Below are 23,328 nucleotides of genomic sequence, written 5' to 3' on the forward strand. Positions count from 1 at the left end.
GTGTCTTCAGTGTCTTCACAAGATTGATGCAGCCTACCATGCTTCCTTGAGGTTCATTACCAATTGTAAAGCTCGGACTCACCGTTGTGAGTTGTACTCGCGGGTTGGTTGGCTGTCTCTGGCGACCCGTAGGTTGGTACATTGGTACATTTTCATTTATAAAGCTATTCTTGGTCTGCTGCCACACTACCTCTGTGTCTTTATCACACAGAAAAGTGCTGGACAGTACTCACTGTGCTCCCAGGACTAATGCTTTCTGTCGCAAAAGCTTGAACAGAAACTGGGAAAAGGGCTTTTAGGTATTCTGCATCCTCGGAATTTATTGCAGAATGGCTTGAAACTCAAGGAGCTGCTGTCACTGAATGTTTTTAAATCTAAAATGAAAGGCCTTGAAGCTGAATCTTTAGAATGTCGTTGTTTTTAGTGTATCTTGTTAAAACTGCCTCCCAGTTAACGTCTCTTTCTGCGACAAACATGCTTATAAAGTGTACTTTGGATCTCTGTGTGTCTATGTCTGTAACTTAGTCATTCTTGCTGCTGACTGTCTTGGCCAGGTCTCCCTTGAAAAGAGATCTTTGATCTCAATGGGACTAACCTGGTTAAATAAAGGTTAAATCAAAATAAAAAAAGCATTCTGTTAACATTCTAAATTTGTAAAAACATATTGGAAATAATCTCCATCTCAGGGTGGTCTTGAGAGATAACACCTCACCACCCTTGCAGATTCCAAGTTGCATAACCACCCACTCAACATACAATATCCCTTACTGGACAATCAGTTTACATCCTGGTGATTCTTTATGCCAAAAAACGTACATGTATGTGGCAGAAAGCTTCCTTCAGTACTATAGTTTTCCCTTTGCAAACTTGGGCCCAGTGGTTAAGTCTTTACAAGTCTCATTGACTAATCTTACACTGCTCTTAACCCCCAGTGGCTTTTAATCAAAACAATCCTGTGCATGTTCCTCATTCAGAAAACCTCCGTATGATATCATGAAATGCTTTTCCTCAGAGTGATTGTTAGGAACCAATAACTGAGCACACAAGGGGATTCCTCCAGGCTGAAACTGTGCAGGCAAGAGCCCTGCTAACAGGAAAGCTAATTCACTCAGACACTAACATTACAATAGTTAGCATGAGCTGGCAGCCAAGCCCTTGTCTGCATAATGCTAAACTAGGGCTCCGCCAGAGGAGAGTCTACGCTAACGCTACACAAGACCCAAAAGGCACAAGGGGCTTTGGCTGCAGTCCACAGTGGCTTTGGTTGGCCTGAGTGGTTGTGACAGGCTCAGTAAACTCAGTAGGCTACACCTAAGCAGCTAAGCTATAGATATAATGACTTTTCAATGGAACATGCTATATGCTAAATGCTCATGTGCAGTGAATGGCTGTGACAGGCCCTGTAAACAGAGCCAGACCTTTAACCACTCATTCTGCCAGGTTATACACACACGCACACACACGCGCACACACACGCGCACATGCACGCACGCACGCACGCACGCACGCACGCACGCACGCACGCACGCAAGCACACACACACACACACACACACACACACATACACACACACACACACAAAGGCCAAATACCATGTGCTACATCTAATAAACATGAAACAGGCAGCATGTTAAATTTTAGAGAAAAAGAACAACAGCCCAGAATAAAAGGTTTCATAATTCTGCCTCTGATAAACAGTTTATGGCTGTTTTCTATTTCCTTCTGAGGCTGCTGCCAAGTATCTGGCAGTGGTGCTGGTATGGCTAAACGAGAACAACATGAACGCAACATGCCCGTCAAACTGCACACACTCCACGCTGAGACATAGTCCTGGGGTGCATCTACAAAGACCAGAAGAAGATCCACTTCCTGCTCTTGTCTCTTCTGATTATTTTTTACCTGTACTCAAGTTCATAACCGAGAAAGTAGAGGACTGGGAATATAGTTTGAGGATTAGTATAGCTTTGAATATTGCTGAAGCAATTAGCTTTGAATGACATGGCTTTGCTCCTTGGAAAACCTTGAGTGTATGTTCACTATTCCAAACACGCTCATGTATATCCACGTTGCGAGTCTGATGAGCATGCAACGTGTAGGTTTTTTTTCTGTAAGGAAATGCAAAAAAAAAAAAATGCATTCATGGTCACTGTACGTTATTTATAGTGCTAGCTGTATCTTGGAAATGCATTGTGGTCTCTAGGGTGAGCACGCAGAACCTCCTCGTCATCATTATCATCATCAATCATCCTGCGAGTGGCGCTCCTGGGTCCGGCAATAAACTGAACCACTGGCCTGGCTGCTCTTGGGTATTACATTTTAGATTAGCAAGATGGAGGGAAGGAAGCAACTGCTTGCAAAGACAGGATGTGACATAGACAAAAATCATAGAGAAACGTGATGTTAAAGAAGTAAATAAAGAAATGTAGATAGAGGGAAGAGGGTGATGAAAGGAGATGAGAAGACCTGTGTTTGGAAGGAAAACAGTCTCACCTTGCAACCAGACACACATTGTGGACACACACACACAAACTCTGTGGAGGCCTTCTCCTGACCTCTGGCCAACTTCCCTAAAGGGTCAAAGATCAGACATGAGGAAAGCCACAAGGTGGTTGGCTAACGTCTGTCAACAGGGTGTGCTGCTGTTGAAGTGTGTTGCTTGACACGAGGGAGAGCGACAAAGACAGCTTTTACAACAAATACAAATCAGGTGGATAAAGGGTGTGATATCATCTTGTCTAATTCTCTGATTTGGCCAATCTTCTTCTTCTACATCTCTAAATCTACATTATTTAAAAATGTACATGCTTTCATCAAAGGGCGTTAAGTGTTTTTATCTTTACCTCCTTTTAAATCCAATTTCATTTCATTTTCCAACAAATATTGCTTTCACAGTATGAGCTTTTACAGTTCCCTTTTATAGGCATACAAATTTACTTTAATAGAAAATATCATTCAGCCAAATGGCCCAGATTTATGAGTTATTTTGTTATTCCCCACATTCTTAACAAGATTTCCCAGCAATCCTCATAATACTGTCTCTGCACAGCTTTTTTTCACCCAACTTGAGAAACTGAAAAATCGTTTTTAGAAGCTACTGTTTCACATGTCAAACACTATAAACACTGCAGCTGTAAAACAGCGCTGGATAGCCATCATGGAGGAAAGATATTTATAAGAGCAGAGTAATGTGTGATACTGAAATGTGAGCCCCTGCAGCTCACTGCTTAACATGAGGCCTACTGTGGCTGCAAGTATTCTACCACACAGTGAAACAATGCAGAGACATGATAGATTTACAATATTATTTCAGTATAAAAAACACAACATAGCATAACCTACACTACATGGCTAGAATTTAAAAAAGGGTCCTTGTGGGATTATGCTGTGGTTTCAAGGGTTATGCTATGTAGCATGAAATTTGCTTCACCACTCTTAACTTTCATACACTAAAACAAATGCCACAAAAATCTTCAAAATTAGATGTAGATTCATACTGTAGCTTTAAAGGATGCACATGCTCACATAAATAAACCCCACTGTAATATAACTCAAGTGTGACACAGGATTCTGAGTAAAATGTGTGCATATGGATGTCAACCAACCCCAGACCCTCACATTCTTTTAGGGATCAAAAATAGTCTTTGTACAGGCGTGAAGGGCTAACATAATATTAAAACCAGCTATTCTGCCCTCTTGCATATTGCCAAGGTATGTGTGGGGTGGTGCATTGGATATGATTGTGTGCTTGCATGCATGTGAATGTGTCGGGGGCCATGATATAAAGGAAAGGGGATCCCCTTTTGTGTTTAGACAACAGTTTGAGAATCATTTATAAAGTCTAGAAACATGTATAGGGCATATCAGATAGAACAGATGTTGAAACTGAAACACAAGGGGAAACCCCCTGCTATTCATCTTAAACCCCCATACACATATGAACACTTTGTCTTTACAGCTTGGAATCCCCCATCACAACAATACTTTTGATGAGTTTATTTTGCAATCAAATAACTACAAGCTTTCATCAGCTAATGGAAAGACAGTGAAGTCATCCTTGTGTTTCTTTTAAGATAACCATCTCCAAGTTATGATTTCATCTAGGTACATAGTACCAACAGAGACTCAGGTGTGCATCTTCAAGCGCATCACACACGTGTGCAAGCATGCACATGTCTACTGAACAAACACTTGGACACAAGCATGCGCAATACACTTTTTTGCACTTCTTGCTGATTACAACAACAGTTTGTTCTCTTTCAGCTGTCTTCACACAGACACATTAAGTTTGTCCTCAGGGCAGTCTGGATATGATACTGAGACAGAAAGAAGTAGCTCATATGAGAGATGAATGATATATAAACTAATCTCACACACAAATCCCATCGATCAAAAACACTCATTTGGCAGCTTTCCCCTTCAGGCTCCTTATCTCGATGATATGAATAACTCTGACTTGGCAGGAAGTAATGGAGTTGAAGGAGAAGAGACAGAGGAGAAGCGAGAGGGGGAATTTTTATGCTGCCGAGTACAACCACAACTGACTGGCGGTGGATATGATAAATCAGAAATTGGATCAACTTTAAAAGCTTGAAGAGGACAGCCAGTAACATACAAACATGTGTAAACCAGCACAGGCGTGAAACCAGACTGGGGGGGAGTGAGTGTCTGAGAGGGTGTGCACGTTTGTACTGACCTGGTCCATTGGGGGCCGGTGGTTGGCATGGGGGGGCCCTCTTGGCAGGCTACGGTGGTGCATGTTTGCTGGATGCAAGTGGTGCGAATGATGCGGATGGTGTTGGGGATGGATGTGATCTTCCTCATAGTTGTCTGCTATCAGCTTCATTCTGCTTTGAGTCTGTGAAAAAAAAGAGTACATTTACAACACATAATTAGAACACATCAGGCCGCACAGCTTATTTGTTTCTTGAAAATGTTATCAAGGTCCTAGAATGATTAGGCGGAGGAATTCTTGGATGAGGGGGAGGCATGTTGAAAGCCGTCAAAGATGATAAAAGCAGTGCTGCTAACAGAACTTGACAGGTCATAAATTGAGTGAGTCGGAGTGCCTGATGAAAATATTGTGGGTCTGTCAAATGTCATCCAAATTGAAGATTATCTTTTAATTGGATTAGACGAATTCTGGTAAGAACAGTTAGTGAGTGTTTTTTTTTTTTGTAGCTCAAAGCTAGAGGCGTTCTGGCCTGGGTGTAACAACCTCATTTTGGATGTCATTGATTAAAATTACACTCAAATATGTATCCTTCTGCATGTCTGTAAACGGCTCAGTAAGACTATGTGTTCTTTGTTTGCGAGTGCGCATCTGTGAGTGTTTGTGGAAAAAGGCTGTCATCCCGCCAACATCACTCCCTTGGATAGAGATAACAGCCTGGGCTGACTAACGTTAACAATCAGGCAAACTCCGGTGAGGCCTCCTGTCACTGCGATAGACGGAGACAGAGTGGGTGCAGATACATTGACAGGCGCAGCGTTATTCCCTTAGCTGCAGATACTTCCCCTGAGGGGGAGCTATGACTGCAGAGAGGGAGGTTGGATTATGTACGGGATGAAGATGATTCGGAGGAAAGATATGCACACATCTCTCATCCGAAACCTAGCAGGCTTCCTTGTTTAAATGAGATACAGCCATGGCAGGAAGAGAGAGAGAGAGAGAGAGAGAGAGAGAGAGAGAGAGAGAGAGAGAGAGAGAGAGAGAGAGAGAGAGAGAGAGAGAGACAGAGAGAGAGAGAGAGAGACAGAGAGAGAGAGAGAGAGAGAGAGAGAAGAGAGAGAGAGAGAGAGAGACAGAGAGAGAGAGAGAGAGACAGAGAGAGAGAGAGAGAGAGAGAGAGAGAGAGAGAGAGAGAGCGCGCGAAACCCCTGAGTCAGCTGAGGGAGATGGTGTTACGGTAGTCCGTGGCCTCAGGACTAATGACTGAGGAAACGAGCTAGTCAGGTTCACAGGAGAGGATGTGGCTGGTATTAAAGAGGTTAGCAATTAGCTTAAATTGGAGAAGAGCTGCTTAGATAAGGTGAGAATGTTGACACCCTGGTGAGAGGGACGGAGATAAAGATGACGAGAGAGGGATGGAGGAGGGCTCAGACAGACAGAACCGGTGGTTAGAGCTGTTAAAGGATAGGTAGAGGTGTACGGCCCTCCTTGACCTCAGGTGTTGACACTAGCAGGTGTGACTGGGTGGGGCCAGCTGCGATGCAACAGTTACAGACCTGACACCTGTCATTGAAGCGGGGACAATTACTATCATATAGCAAGCAGCTGATGAAACTACTGTACCGCTACACACTACATGCTGTTTGTGCTTTCACACAGACTCTTTCCTGATGATTGATATCCTGTTTAATTCACAAAGAGAAATGTTTTTCAAACTAATTTTTCCACTCAGGGTCAAAGACGCTAATGTGTGTTTAGTCCTTGCTGCTAATCTAACGAGAACCATATTACTAGTTCCTGTTCCTGTTCGTGTAATTACGACCATATTTGGTAGGATTACAAGCTAGCCCTTCCAGAGTTTGTTGCATGTGTGTGAATGCATATGCACATAGTTAATATTTAATGATGTGAGACACAAACATAAATGAACGATGTGATGAATTGCCCCTGGACGAGCCAGATTGTGTGGTCAGGAGGACAGCGCACATGTGGCTCTCTGGTTTATGCAAACAGATACACACACACACACACACACACACACACACACACACACACACACACACACACACACACACACACACACACACACACACACACACACACACACACACACACACACACACACACACACACACACACAAAAGCACATACATACAGTATACCTCTCGTTTTACAGCCCCTGTGCATGTGTAAAGACAGTGAGCCCACATAAAATGTCTGTGTGGTGGAATGTGTGTCTTAATTTGTGTTAATTAGGGGTTTTACAGAGTAAACAGCTAGGTAATAGCCTCCAGGCCTGCTTGTAGATCAAGCAGCCTCGAGAAGAGACAGGTGGCACTACTGGGGGGGAGGAGAGGAAAGGGAGGAGAGGAGAGAACAGAGGAGAGACAAGAGGAGATTGAGGGGTCTGTGCATGTGTATAAAAGTGCAGCTGCTGGTGTAAACATGGCAGTGAAGATCCTGCTGCTGTGCTCCCAGCTTGATCCCAAACCTCAGTGCAAACCGTCTGCAAATCACAAGCCTGTCCTGATTAGAGTGGAGCTGTTTTAACACACATGGACACAGGAGGCTGACAAGAAAGGCCTTAAACAAACAGGCAACTGGTGAAAGGCTGCAAACATTTCACAACGCTTTTGCATTCTCCTTTTATAAGACCTGTGTGTGTTTGGGAAACACTGGCATGCTCTTCCAGTAAAACGGAAAAACACAGTGACCCCGTTCTAACACGAGCTGCTTTACATGGAACACCAAATCCATCTTTTAGGTGTTTAAAAAGAGGATGGATGCATACCGGTGTTCAAAAAAAGAGAGGAAGGGGGAAAAAAGGGAGAAAATGGCACACCTCTGAAGATTCAAAATTCATCTTTTGTTGACTTCAAAGCACCAGAGATGTTTGGTGATCCATCACTGAGAGGAGACCGCTCAAAGAATTCCCACATGGGGACACATTTTTTTCTGACTTTCGTTCTAAGAAGTCTAAACACTACACACATCATTTGTATGTCTGCGGTTATATCTTTGTATATGTTTGTCTGTGTCAAAGGAGGCCAATGCCGCAGAAGGGAAGAAAACTGTCTGAGAAAGGAAAGTTTATTTAAGACCGCCGGCTTAATGCACGCACACACGCGCTGCCTTCCAACAGAGATGTGGGGAGGTCAGACAGGGCACTGCTATCTGTAAATCTATCTGCTGTCTACGGATCAGCTTTCTCCTATGAGACTCTGACTCCCATAATTCTTTGGCATTTCCTGGTCAGTTTCCTTCCGCCATTGGCTGTTGAAGACCTGAGGAAGGCAACCTACCCTGATATGTGTGTCAATGGGTCAGAAGACAGGGAGTCAGTGTGTCATGTCGGACAACATAATCTCCAGGGAGCTCAGTCTGTGGAATGGAGGGAACCCAAGTACTTTGAAAGTTACCTTAAACCTCCATTACGTTAATGGATGACTCACATTCTTAAGGTCCTGATGCAAGGTGGCTACAGCACTACCTGATACAAACTACTGTGTAGCAGTATTTCTATGCATGTGCACTCTTTTTGAGGAACCAGGCATGCATGTGATAGAAAGAGGAGGCAAAGAAAGACTACAAGCCCTCCTCTTTTCCTCGTTTTTTTCCACTCTGCAGGCCCTGAGGCCACATCGCTGCAATTAGAGCTCATCACATCATCAGGTGGACTGTAACTGCTGTTGACCCGACGGGGAAAACATGACGCATCCATTGGCGATAAACAGATAATAGGCTTTCCTTTAAATTCCTCGAACGGAATTGTACCCCCTAGGAACTGTTTACCGTTTACGAGACACGAACAAACATAGGACCGCACTAAAATGCACACCCAGCCACTGCATCTGTTGACTTTTAAATGTTTCCCAGAAGCCCATGTGACTCAGGAGACTGTATACGCGGACTCCCTGCTGCTCCCTCATTATCGTTAGCGTTCATGTTAGCTCAGTCACTGATGTGGTCTGACCAGACCTTAATGACCCGCATACCTTCATCAGCCTCAGGTTATGTTGAAAGCAGGGAAAAGATGGGAAATCATCATGTGTGTGTAGATATGTGTGTGCTGGGATTTGTCTGTTTGACCAGAAGTTATAAGACAGACAAGTCCGCCAGTGACTCACCAAAGATGCCCACCTACGTCTGAGTGCATCAGAGAACTCTGATTACAACAGAACTGTTAAGAGACTGACTCTGCTCTTTGTTTATGTGCATGGATTTGTAATCAAAGCTCCTGCTTGACTGCTTTGGCTGAAGATGACTGAAGCAGTAAGTATGGTTCGGGGCGGGGATGTCTACTCTTGTTAACTACCAGGAATTATTAACCTCTATTTGTTCCCGGTTTTAAGGTTCAAAAAGTCTGCCCATGTGGCTGTTTTAGTGCAGGAGAGGCTTCACAATCTGCAGCAGGTTTGAATTTAATCTCTTGCTTTGACTCACAAAGCCAAAAACTGTCCTTAACTTTGACCACAAGGCCAGACTCCATTTGATTCATGAGCTAGGCCATTCAACCTTTTGACTCAACCAGGAGAGCTGCAAATTTCATTGCCGTTTATGTTCACGTAAGAAAGGCTTTGTAGTCCTGTGTAGTTGCTGTACCTGCTGTTTGAGTTGGTGCATTAGCCTGTCTTTCTCCCTCTTCAGTGCGATCACTTCATCCTGGGCTTTCTTCCTATGGGAGGAGGATAACTCCAGCAGGGCGATGTTAGCGTCCTTCTCGCTGATAGCTGCCAACAAAGCTTGCTGCCTGAGGGGGGAAGAGAAAAGGATGTGCAAAAGGTTACAAATGTTGCTAAATTTAAAAAAAAAAAATTGCATGTTTATTCTTCAAAAAGAGTAATATTGTGCAACTTTTTTATGGTCAGAAAATAAACAGGTGAACATATGACAGATGCAGCACCCACTCACAGCTGTGGGCCCTTGTATGTATACAGATACCACAGCACACACTCATCCCAGAGCTTTTTGGACTCAGACAGAGATTCCACAAAAAAAAAAAAGCAGACATCTTTGAAGTGGTATGTAAGCGCTGCATTAGTGGTACCTCAGTGTGACTCATGGACGTGTAATAACATAATAGAGCAGGCTGCGGAGGATATGACAGCTTTCTTCAGTCACTGATGTTACCACAGTGTGTATCCCTGCGTCTGTGAGTGTGTGCGTGGAAAGGGGGGTGGCAACACATGACTGTCTACAGGTGAGGAGGTAACAGACCAGCGAACGTCATCGTGCACAGAAACCAGGCGTGCACTTTTACAACCACAGGGCTGAAGAGAATGACTTGTGTAACCTTTTGAGAGAGGTCTGAGCGGGGTGATGATGACTGTCCTCGTCATCAAGCAGGATGTCGTAAATCCAGTTGTTGTTACAAACACACACTTCATCCGCCCACTCTGGTAAGCACACTCAATGACACAAACATTTATTTCTGATGTCCAGGTGCTTACACCCCCTCAATTTTGGCCATTGACCCTCAGGGACGCTATAAGAAATAAGGTTATTTACAGTTGACTTTAACTCAATATATTCTTTTGTCTCCAAAAATGTAATCAGTTAGGATATTGCAGGAGTTTTGATCTCTCCTACTAGTATGTAGTCACTTAAAGGTGGTTTATGTTGAATAAACATAGCACAACTGAGCTCAAGACTCTAAAATCACTCATTTGAAATTAGGGCATTAGACCAGAATGGTAAGGTAATGTGTAGGTTTGTGTGAGGTGAGGGTAAGAGGAAGAGGAGGAAGGAGGGTGCATTCAAAACACACTTTGTACTCAATTAGAAATTGACCTGCATTGGAGTGTTTTTATTCCATGATTTAAGTCCCTGCAGAAATAACTCAATTGCGAAAATAAACATGCTGAACTCAGAATAAAGTCTTTCTGACCTGGAACTTCACATTTTGGTGTTTTTAGTGCAATTATCTGCATGCCGCATCTGGATTCTGGATTCTCCCGTTCAAGGCCATTAATAGGCCTGTGTGTGCTCACTTGACATGTGTGTATTCCTGCGCGCATGCACGCGGGTTCTGACAGGGATCGGAGCAGCTAATCACACCATTAATCACAGAGCAGGCCCAACATGACACTTTTCGTCTCCCCACACCTTTACTGTTATTCCTTTTAACGCTCACTGTAATGGGAACATAGACACACACGTACAAACACACGCACACACAATCCTGCTTTATACACTCACACATATTCACAGACCTACATTGGACAGAGCAAGTGCTTTAGACTGCAGGCTTATTCTGCTTGACCTGGCAATTCATGATGTAAAACCAGGAAAGGAATTCCTAAAGTTTCCAAAAAATTGCGTCAAGTTATCCAAAGTAAAGACTCCAGCAGAGAGATTGCTTTAAAAATGTCTCCGCATACAGACCAGTTACACACCAATAGCCAAACAAAGCTAATAATTATTTTTTGCATAGCAGAGCATGGCACTGGGGCATCCATGTTTCATTGCTTTATATTTGGCTGTGTTAAAAAGAACAAGGAGGTGATGCACAGACTCAAATATGGGCAAGGAATGTGTCACTGCTCACAGTGGGCCTGTTTAACAGCTCTAACCTACAGGCAGGATGATCATTTTTGCACCACTGTGCTGTACATGGACTCCTAAAACTTTCCACACAAACAAATAGTCCAAAACTAAGACTTGTACTTCATTTGTCATCATCTTCATCTTAGGAATTTTGTCCAGAGGGTTAGGTCATTATGACACTTTTAACAGACTCAATATTTGAACACCAAGCTGAGAAATAATACTATTATCATGTATGGCCTCACATATTTTAACCACCTTTACAATGTAAGTTGGTGATGTATGAGATAGAGTGCCGAACTGTCGGAAAAAAAGGAGAGGAACAAAAGGTTAGGAGGTTAGGGGCACTAACCCCCACCCACGTTTTAGAGTGGAGGTTTATCTAATCTGTGAACTTATCTGAAAAAGCCAAACAGAGATCCATCTCACTTTGACAACCAGTGAATTACTTCATCAGGGATTGTAATTCTCCCATTAATCAAGTTGCCTCAGTTGACTAAAACTAATGAAAGACACGGTTGGGATATTGAGATAAAAACAAAGGTATACACTGTTTGATTAGTCCAGCTAACTAAAAGTCTAAGAAAATGCAACTATACTCTGACATTTTGGAAATCAGACCTCTGCAATTGTTGCCTTCTCAAAAAGAAAAAGGGTAAGTTGTTTTTTATGACCATAACTTGTGCTGCTGTCTTTGAAGAAAACATTCAGTCAGAAGCAAGTATCATGAAGAAGGTGAACATCTTTTCTTCTGACGCCAAAATCATGAAAAGTGAAAATTTTACGTCTGATGTGAAAATAATGAAACCTTGAAATGACCACTTCTGACTCAAAGATAAGAATCTTTTTTTAAATGTTGCCCCTTTTGCAAAAATCATGAAAAAAGTGATTTTTTTGTAAACAGCAAAAATCATAAAACAAATGAATTTTTTTGATTCTGACGTGGAAAATCATGAGAAAAAGTGAAAATTTGTGTCTGATTCAAAATGATGAAAAAAGGGAAAAATTTTCAGCTGATGTGAAAAATTAGGAAAAATGTAATATTTTGCTTCTGTTGTGAAAATCATGAAAAAGCTGAACATTTTTGCCCACAGCAAAAATAATGGAAAAATGACTTTTTTGCTTCTGACGTTAACAATCATTTAAAAAGTGAACTTTTTTTTGTCCGATGTGATAAAATTATGAAAAATGGAAAATTCCACTTCTGAACGCGGAAATCATTAAAAAAGTGAAAATTTTACTTCTTACAGTAAAATCCTGAAAAAAAGTGACATTTGTAATCTGATGTGAAAAATATTGAAAACAATAAAAATGTTGCTTCTGACGCAGTAGTCAGAAAAAAGTTTTTTAAAAAATTCATCTGAAGTTGTGTTTTCACATCCATCTTGCCCAGCACAGGTACAGACTTCCCCACCTTAAGTTTACGTACTGATCCTGTGACAGTCTGAGCCCAACTGAACTAATCCTCTGAACCAAAGTTGCTGCCATGCTTCGGTGCAAGCTAAATCACTTCCAGGCTCTAAAATTAACACAGCAGATTACTGCACTGTCTCCCTGTGGGTGCTCTCTGACTGGTACGCAGGATTCCGCTGAGTGATGCCTTCCTAAAACAATAAAAAAGGGACATTATTATGATTAGCCAGCCTGTAAACTTTGTCTCCCACATCCTCAATCAGGGACTATGTGTGCACATTGTGTGTGTGTCTGCCTGTGTGCTGTGCTGATTAGTATTGCTAGCAGCCTTTGAACCTGAATCACACTGGAGTATTTAATCACATCTAAATTGAGTGGCTATTTGGCATCAGTTGCAGAGCACACTTGCAATGAACATGAATCTAGCAGACAGGATCCATCTATCAGACACACACAAACACACACACGCACAAAGACAAATGCTTGCACTGTATCTGCAGGCTGATCTTGAGTGGGTGAACCCTCTCTCTTTCCTCCACTCTTGTCTCACTCCCTGCTTAACTTAGACTTGGCGTGTCCTGGACAAACAAAGGATTATCTTTATTTCCTTTCCAATTGAAAAGGCGACAATGAGATGGATTTATAAAAAAATGTGTGATTACTCTTCATAAAAGTCTGACCCTATGCACAGAGAAGTCATAAGGCATTCCAATAAAGGACAAATAAATCCCACGACAGGATCTCCTTCATCAGAAAACTATTCTAACTTATTGTTCTATGTTGTACTAAAGGTACTTTTGCTTTCAAGGTCATCATGACATCTTAACAACTTTGTGTTTATATATGCCTCCTAATACAGACTTTGTATATCACAGAGTTGAATTAAGAGAGCATAAAGACTCTAAAAACAAAAAAAGCATAGGCTGAACTGACATCTTATTTATAAGGGGTGAAATTCTCAGCTCCACTACAACATGTGATTCCAATTGAGCCTTCATGGTCCCTGGGCCATATTGAGACATTTGGCTCTGCAGAGGTGGGAGATGGATGGCTAAAGTACATGACCATGCGATGAGAGGTGAGAGGGAAAGGAGGAGAGGGGGGGTAGGAGGTCAGTAGAGATGATATGGAAAAAAAAAAGGAATGCAATCCGTGGAATAAGAGAAGGCTGAGGAGACGTGAGGCGGAAGGAGATAATTTAGGGACAAAGGGATGAAAAATGAGGAGAGAGGACTTTGCTGAAGACATCTCTGAGGTAGGGCTGTTGTCAAAGGACTGCGGGGATGTCACAGGGCAGATGACAGACTGGCCGGTCACTCTGATTTTCTGGGTGACAAAGGTCAACACAGGGTCATGAACACACATGCTCACATTAGTACTGAACAAATTCAAAAAGAAGAGAATGAGAGCAAGAGGAGGGGGGGCAAGGTAGAGCCAAGAATAAAACAATAAATTAAAAAAAAAAGGATGGCAAGAGATGAAGGCAATAGAAGAGGGGAGAGCATGTGTTTGACAAGAGTGACTGCCACCTGTGCTGAATGAGAGCAAAAAAAGGGAAAAAAGGAGAGGAGGAGGAAGGGAAGAAAGGAGCAAAGGTAAAGATTTAAGAGTCCCAGCCTACCCTAAATCAGCTCCACGCACTCCAAGTTGTTATTCCTAGGCGTCACGCTTGAGAGATGTGTGTTTATAATTTGTGTTATGACTTACTTGAAATTATGAGTGTGGAGAGTCAGGGGGACAGAAACAGATGCGTCTATGTGATGCCCGAGGGAACCATCAATAGTGTCTGCCCCTGAGTGCAGTGTGTGCAGTGTGTGCATGTGTGCGTGCATCTGCCTGTCCGTGCACACGCACATTTGAGCTTTCATGTCCTCATGTGCACGTGTGATGTATTTTGTTAGCGAGAACATGGGGAGCCGACTAATATCTGTTCCCAGGACATCCATTATGAGATCCTTTAGTTTGTGATCATGCCTGTCCACCACTTAACCATCCAGGCTCTGCCGAAACATTCCTCTGGATTTTTATGGCTGTTCCTTGATTGTGAGTGTGTGAAGGTGCGGCACAAGGCCGGGGGCCCCTGCTTAGGCAGCAGTAGAGGCCTGTGGTGAGAGCAAGCAGAGGACATGAAAATGGGGCATGGCTGAGTGACACCATTATTTATGACCTTGGAACACTGTGTTATTTACAACTGAGGAGGTAGGGAAAATGTCCATTTCCAACATAATACACACTCTGGCTTCTTTTGAGTAGCTTTTTGCAAAGCCAGTAAGGATGGTAAATCTGCGTTTCAACTCTTAATGTGGGTTAAATGTATTTTTATGAGTTCAAAGTTTTGGCAGCCTTAGGTGGGATTAGTGATATGCTAACCTGTAGCAGCTAGCTTGAAGCCACAAGCCAGATGCACACATAATCCACTTCCTTCTGTATGCTTGCCTGGATTAAAGCCTTTCTTTGTCTTAATCTATAAAGTAGTGTTTATGCATACCTACCACAAATAAAATTTGCATGCCTGTCTTTTTTTTAAATCCATGTCAACTCCAATATTCCTCTTGAGCAGCTACAGAAGACAGTACTACATGCTAATCCTTAGCTTCAAGCAAGTATGGCGGACTTTACATGCTAACCTTGAGCTGTGCTTCCCAAGAAAAATCCAAGACAGCAGATGGTTCTCTCAGAAATGGTCCAGGTTGTGTGTGTTTTCACTTCACTAATAAAATATACAACCCACTTACTCTGCTCACCCCCCACTCCCACACTAGTGGTCTGACTGGGGGGAAGGAGGAGAGAGAGAGAGAGAGAGAGAGAGAGAGAGAGAGAGAGAGAGAGAGAGAGAGAGAGGAGGGGATTGTAATTGAAAGAGTATGTATCAGTTTTACAGCAACAAGAGGGGAAATACGAGGGACAAAACTCAACAAATCTGCCAAAACTAGCCAAATGTTTAGAGTGGTAGCAGGGACGAGGAGAGGTGGCTGACTGCTCCCAGAGATGAGCAGGACCAGACGGCCACTGCTGCATTCCAGAGATAGAGAGAGAGAGAGAGAGAGAGAGAGAGAGAGAGAGAGAGAGAGAGAGAGAGAGAGAGAGAGAGAGAGAGAGACGGGCAGGCAGACAGACAGACAGACAGGCAGACAGACAGGCAGACAGGCAGAGTGGTATGGGAATAATGCTTTCACAAGTTTGATTTTGTATACCGACAACATACTGACAACCTGCAGCTGTGTTAAATAGAAATCTATGTGTACAAAATTGACAACCACTTCACAAAGATCAAATTTCTCACTTTTTAGTTGTTTTCTATTCATGCAGGGATAAACTTACTAATACGTGTATGTCTTTAAGTATTGAACTTCTCTCATAAACACAGGCTATTGCAGCAGAAAGACTCAGACAGACAACTCCAGGTCCCTGCAGGGAGAGGATCAGCTAGGGGTCAGGTAGATTCCTGTTGATGTAAAAACAGGATAGATAAATAAACCAGACCCAGTGGGATGTCGGTGATGATTATTATGTCACCAGCAGCTTTTCCCCTCTGGGATGACCTCATGAGTCTCTGTGTGTGCGTACGTTTTCTTGGTCTTTTTTACTTCAATGCGAGAAAACACAACCCACGTTAGATAAATCAAAGTTACTACAACATCTCAAAAGCTGTTTTATAAAAGCCCACCTACACAGCCACCTACCAATGAGGGTAAGCTCTGAGCCTGAACCTCAAGGGATCCCACCAATGGCAGAGCAGGGTTTTTTTTTCCCATTCTTTAAAAGGGGAGGTTTGTTTTTCTGTCTTTTATTGTCGCTCAGTTGACTGACAGTGTTTCCCAACGGCACAAGAAACAAGACAGGGGGGCTGTACTGTACTGTACCACACACATGACGGTCTCCCCCGCCAAGGCTCACACATACACACAAACATATACAGCAGCTGGGTTGTTTAAAGCTCCCTGTCATCTGAGGGAGAGAGGTGAGGGTCACAGAATGAGTAACACTGCTCCAGTCACACTACTGTAAGAACACACACAAGGAGAGAGGGGGAGAAAACACACACACACACACACACACACACACACACACACACACACACACACACACACACACACACACACACACACACACACACACACACACACACACACACACACACACACACACACATGCAGCATGTTAAGGAGGTGCACAGAGGCCTCAGTACAAACACTGTTGAGTTATGCCTTAACATCCTTATGCCTCCTTATCCTACAACAAAATAAATTACCATAGCTGTGCAGATGACACACACATTTACACCACGATATCACCAGGGGATTATAGTCCCATGAAAAAACTGAGTAGATGCATTGAACAAATCAATGACTGGAGGTGCCAGAATTTTCTTCAGTGAACCAAAGAAAAAACTGAAATGTTGGTTTTAGGAGCCAAAGAATAAAGGTTAAAGGTTACTGGTCTGGTTCAATCTGCAAAGATGAAATGTTCAAACCAAGCCAGAAACCTTGGTGTAGTCTTAGACTCAGACCTTACTTTCAGCAGCCACATTAAGACAATTACAAAGTCAGCCTACTAACACCTCAAGAATATATCAAGGATTAAAGGATTTATGTCTCAGCAGGATGCAGATAAACTCGTCCATGCATTTATCTTTAGCAAACTAGACTACTGTAACGGTGTCTTTACAGGACTCCCTAAAAAGTCCATCAGACCCACTGGTGGCCATTCTTGGAGCTGCAAGCTCCTTATCTTTTGCCAGTAAGTATGAAAAGAAAGCTGTTTTGATCAGAATGGTGGTTGCAAAAAAACTAATACTAAGAGTGTGGAAGATGGACTCTGTGCTCACCTTGGATCTGTGGCTGGGAGAAAAGGCGAACACTCTGCATCTTGAGAGACTGAGATTCCACAAAAAAGACAGGGGAAGCGTGTTCAATAAGATTTGGGAACCTTTGCGGAATTTTCTTTGATGCAAAGATTAATATTCTGTGTCTTAACTGCATACCCTGCTGCGAGTATGTGCCTTTGTTTTTCACGTTTTTTAGATTTTTTTCCTAATGAGAACTGCCTAAGATAAGGTTTTAATGTGATCAAGGCGGCTATTGCAATTGACGTGCTCTTTTTTGGTTCCTTTTTAAATTTGCCTTTAGAGAGGGAGTGTAGGGGGTTAGGCTTTTATTTTTATTTTTGCTGTTTTATGTTAAGTCTGTATTTTCTATGTTTAAAAAACAATAAATATATTTTCAGCAAAAAAATGATGACGTAAGTAATAGACATCAAATATGATTAAGCAGTAAGTCTACCTGTAATGCAATGATTCTCGTGTTATTGAAACAAGCAATTAACAATGATAAATTAACCACAAAGCCTGTAATTAATACCAATAATTTCCTAATCACCTCCAAAGATTCTTCATCTCTGGTTCCTTCTTTTTGTAAAATGCAAATAAAGACAACATAAGCTATATCTGCAGAGTTCCAGTAACTTGTAAATCTTTAACTGGACACAAACTTCAGCATCTTAAAAGCTCCTTCTCCATCAGTTTCCGTGCTCGTGTGAGAGGCTACAGTAGAGCCTGTACTCTTTACTGTTACTTATGTAAACTGTAAATACAAGGTGGACACCTTCTGCATTGCGTCATTGAAAATTGAGGACCTTTTTATTGTCTTGTGTTAAACTAACCCTCCGTCAAAAACACAGGCTCTGTTCATCACAGGCTCTCAGACAGGAAGACCACCTCACCGTGCTGTCTTTTTTCTCCCTCCATCCTCATTCCATCGCTCCTCCTCCCCTCCCTTTTCTTCTGCTAATCAAAGAGAGGAGCCACTCATCGGAGTAGAACATGGCATCACCTCCGTCTCGGACTCGGACCTCTCTATCATTCCACCTCTCTCTCCCTCTATCATTCTCTATTTGGCTCTGTCGTGCCCTATACTCACTCCAGAGTGGGGCTAAATATTAAGTTCAAGGAGGTTATGCAAACACGTTGAAACAGCCATCCTTGGCCTAAGTATTACCCTGAACCCTTCAATTACCCGCCTTGCTTTCCTCTCTCCCCATTCCTTCAGCCTTTCCTGTCCTCTGTACGGGTTCTCTCACTCCGGTCATCTAACTGCAGCCTGGAAATACAGCGCACACTCATGACGTGGGGCCAAAAAAACTTAAAATATCAGGGGCAGAGAGTACAACTTAGTGGCGCACTATTACAAACGCAAACACACACACATACAGATGTACACCCAAAAATACACACACACACACACACACACACACACACACACACACAGAAAACCGATGAAAGATGGGTCCAGAAAACAGTGGAGGCAAGTACCCCTGGTGTATTTTCTCTCTGTTCCAAATGTAGGGCCTGGCGGTGGACCACAGCTGAACCACAGCCGACATGCGGTGGAATGGGAGGCCACCACACTCACTTCCCTTAAAGGAACCATAGAGACACACTCACATACACATACACACACATTGAACATCAGACACACACATGCTCAAACACTCATATACACACATGTTCGGCAATTTCCTGGATAGCACTGTCCTGACGATGGGAGTCCATGTTTAAAAAGTGGTTTGAGGTGAAGGGACAGATCTGTATAGGCTGTTTCCCACAATGCTTTGCCAGACAATTACACAACCCAATTAATGTGGTTACTACAGAGCAGCGAGGACTTTACTCTGCGCAGGCCTGAGCGTGCATGAGAGAAAAGATGTGTGCACGCTCCTTTGGCCTCTATTACTCCCTGAATTATAGCTTTCCTTGGATCTTGGACCAGTCCATTTCCCGTCAGTGTGTAAAGGACACACAGGGTCACACTAACATTCACCCCACACTCCATCAGCCAATCACAGTTATTTCCAATAACAGCCGCATGAGTTTCTCAAGTACTATAAAAGCTGCAAACTCAGAGAACTACAATACCCACAATGTTTTGTGAGCCTTTTCTCCCGATGGATGAAACCTGAACCATGAGCAAACGTTGTGAGAAGACTTCTAAAGAGTAGAACAGTATTTTAAATGTGGCGCTGTGGTGACAAAAGTATTTTCCCCATTTTTCTCTATGTTTTATTGGTGCTGCTTATGTGACAATAAAGGCCTAAGGATGCTCCTGGGACTAATACGGAAGGAAATGTATTTCATTTGTATAACTTGGTACCCAGTTGAGGACAAATTACCAGTTTTCATTACTTAAAGCTAGGGTTGGTAGTCTGGGAAAACTAGCATGAATTTGAATGTAGCATTTCCTCAGGACTCCGTCTAACCCAAAGTGCAGATCCTCCTGGTCAAATATTACTCTATTACTTCTCTCTATTACTCAATACAAGTGAAAATTGTTCCTTCAAATTATGACTTGGGTTAAAGTACTGGAGTACTTGCTGTTAAAAATGTTTAAGTATTCAAAGTACATTTTAAAATATCTCAAAACGTTTGTTAGTAACAGACCTCCACATGCTCTCTCAGGTTAGATGATGAAGTTAATGTGGTAAACAGATCAGAGAATTACAGCAATACGATTCATTCTTTATTTTAAAAACCTCAAACGTGGGCCTTAAACATGGCCATGGTGCTCAGGTAGAGAATAATCATCCTTCTCAGTCATAGCCATCATCACCACGACTAAATGAACGGATTGATCTGAATAATGTTTGATCTGCATTTGCTCTACGTTCAACCGTTCAAGGTATGGCTACACCATTGAGACAAACCAAACACAAGTACCCAAACAGTTCACGGTCTTTGGGATCTGATTTCAGAAAAGAAAACCCATCAGCTGACTTTGAAGCAAAAGTAGTGAGTAACTAGAGCACTGATAGAAATGCAGTGGAGTCAAAAGGATGATATTTGTCTTTCAGATGGATTGGAGTAACAGTGAGTTCTCTAAAAAATAATACTCAAGTAAAGTACTCAAAAACTGCACTTAAGTACAGAATTCAAGTAAATTTACTTTGTTACTGTCCACCACTGTTGGTACCACTTGAGTAATGGAAATGTTAATGGTAGCACAATGTAAAACTAGCAAAACACAAGTAAAAGTACAGAACTCAGAATTTAAATTTGATTTAGGAATAAAGTATCGTCAGGAAAATGAGTTGAAGTATCTAAAGTTACTGATGTTATCCAGATTTCTGATTTACGAGTGTCGAGTGTATTATCGACACAATGCACCATTAGAGCTGGTGGAGATGGTCAAGCTAATCTTAGTTAGTGATAAACAAACTAAAAAAATGATTTAATAAATCAAAACTGAGATAAAACAAAAACGTACTCACAACAAAGATCCAAAAGAAACACTTGAGAATACTGGTAAACACAGGGAAAGACTCACAGGTAAGATGCACAATGAACTTACACAGGACAGAGCAAACAGAAAAACTAAATACACACAGGGTAATCAACACAGGTGTGACACAAGACACAGGTGCAACTGATTAGTGCAATCAAACTGGAGGGAAAAAAACTACAGGAAGTAAAACTAAACCTGACGCAGAAGGAACAAGTTATCCAAAATAAAACATGTAACACTGGAGACTGAACCAAAAAGTTAAAGTGAAAATACAGATATAAGGAATAAAAGAAGACCAGACATGGAAAAACAAGGAAAGAGACTACAAATCACACAAGGAGAAACTAGGGTAGTACAACACACATGTACAGTTCTTGAGTAAATATCTGAGGCTGCATGCATCTGGATTACAACACTGATTGAGCATGCACAAATACACACATGTGCTTATAATAAAAAATCCAACCTTGGTTAATAGTTTTCTTTTACAGAAGGACAGTAAAGTGTTAGTGGAACAAAAAAAAAGTGTTCTGCTTTGTGTGGAAGCAGCAGGAACCACATGCTTTCTTTACAGTCTGCTACACAAACACACTCTGACCACATACCGACTTATACAGACTTCATTAGCCTAGCTTCAGAGTGCTTTAAAGTGTGCAGAGGGAAAACATATTCAAAGCAAGAAATTATAAAAGAGACAGCCAGAGCTGCAGACAGTGAGACAGACAGAAAGAGAGAGACACATACTGTCACACACACACACATACGCACATACACACACCCAGTGGGCCAGTTGAAGGTGCTGATTAGAGAAGCTGGTGCCAGGTCTGGACAGGTCGGCTGTATATTTACACAGATCAGTGAGGATCACTGGATCAAAGAGTAACATGATTACTACCTGGCCTTCTGATAAAAAAACCCTCACTATTATTTCCCCGTCAATACACACAAGAATACACACATTTGGAAGGACACACAAGTCTGCGAACATTCACGTGCACACATTTTAGAAGAACTCTCATTCATGGGTGTCAGTATAAAAAGACACACAAAACTCTCAAACACACACACACGGACAGACATATACACCCACGCCACTCTATAATCTGGGTAATTTGTACGTTGAAGCTGGTGCAGACAGATCAGGCCTCTGGTGCATCAAGCCTGTTGTGTCATTGCATTTTCTTGTTCGTCTGTTGCTGTGGATTCCCAATAGAGACATACCTTTACTAGTAAAGTATAGTGGTTGTAAATGCGTTTCGTGTGAGGACGACACATCGGAATAACTTGCGCTCTTGTTATAATAGCACGTCTTTTTGTTGGAAGATCGAGTGAGTGCGTTCGTATTTTTTATGAGGGTATGAAAATTGAAGCTGCAAGAAAAAAATTCATGCACGTGTGTGGAAGCATGAATCAGCTCAAGTGTGTGTGCCTTGTAATCATGGCAGCAGAAGTACGCTCACTCTTTGACCTTTCTCTTCCCTGCTTCTAACTATCTTAACTCCAGCTTCCTTTTGACTATGTCATATTTTTTTTTTTAAAGTGACACACTCATAAATACAGACTGAAGTGAACCACGATAACCACCCAGCCGGCCGTCCTGCACACCTGTGCATGGATTCCAGCATACGTCTGGGTTTTAATAAAGAGACCGGTGGTAGTGTGCAGTCAGATGCTGCTGACAGAGCCACTGATTTCCACATAGATAGCACACACACGTGCACCCCCCCCCCCCCCGAACCACACACACACACACACAACCAAGCCAGCTCCCTCCGGAGATTCCATCACAGTTATTTTAACAATGGCTTCCACTCAGTACTTCTGCCAACTACAGTTACCTACAGGAGTGTGTGTGTGTGTGTGTGTGTGAATGCATTGTTTTATTTCAGCTCTTGAATGATAACTCTGATGCTTCATTCAGATTTTAAGTTTTAATGTTAGACTTCAAAAACATCCGGCCCTGCAAGAGAGCCATTTCAATGTAAGATGTAGTAATACATTGAAAATGTATTTGTGGGGCGCTGATTTGGCCTGATGGCTAAATTGAGCGCCAATGAAGCGGTTGGCCTGGGTTCGATTCCAGCCTGCAGCCCCCTTCCCGCATGTCACTCCCCCACTCTCTCCGTGTTTCCAGCACTATCCACTGTCCTACCCACTCTAATAAAGGTGCAAAAAGGCCACCACCCCCTATTTGTAAGAGGGACACGGCTTGATAAAACTACTTCAATGCATGTAAAGTCATGGGTTTGCATGTTGAACAAGACAATTGGGATTTGCAGTTCTACTGCAGAGGGAGTTGGCTCATTAACTACAGCAATCATAGCAGGCATAACCCTCACTTTTATCTCACTTTGCTTAGATTGAGCCTTATTTTACCTCCAGAGGATCCATGCAAACCTATGATCTTGTGGCACTAATTAAGGA

At 42.4% G+C, this 23,328-nt stretch overlaps 1 protein-coding gene across 1 annotated transcript in view; it reads right to left on the minus strand.

Moving 5' to 3' along the window:
- The window catches only part of LOC117821851 (ELKS/Rab6-interacting/CAST family member 1-like), a 190,603-nt gene that overhangs the window by 43,730 nt on the left and 123,545 nt on the right, over nt 1-23,328 (minus strand). The window contains exons 18-19 of the mRNA XM_034696381.1: nt 9,272-9,419; nt 4,694-4,855 (exon numbers count right to left, since the gene is read on the minus strand). Of these exons, the coding sequence (XP_034552272.1) occupies nt 4,694-4,855; nt 9,272-9,419 (310 nt within the window). The remainder of the gene's footprint in view (nt 1-4,693; nt 4,856-9,271; nt 9,420-23,328) is intronic.

Source organism: Notolabrus celidotus, chromosome 11, assembly GCF_009762535.1.
Source record: "Notolabrus celidotus isolate fNotCel1 chromosome 11, fNotCel1.pri, whole genome shotgun sequence".
NCBI classification, from domain to species: Eukaryota; Metazoa; Chordata; class Actinopteri; order Labriformes; family Labridae; genus Notolabrus; species Notolabrus celidotus.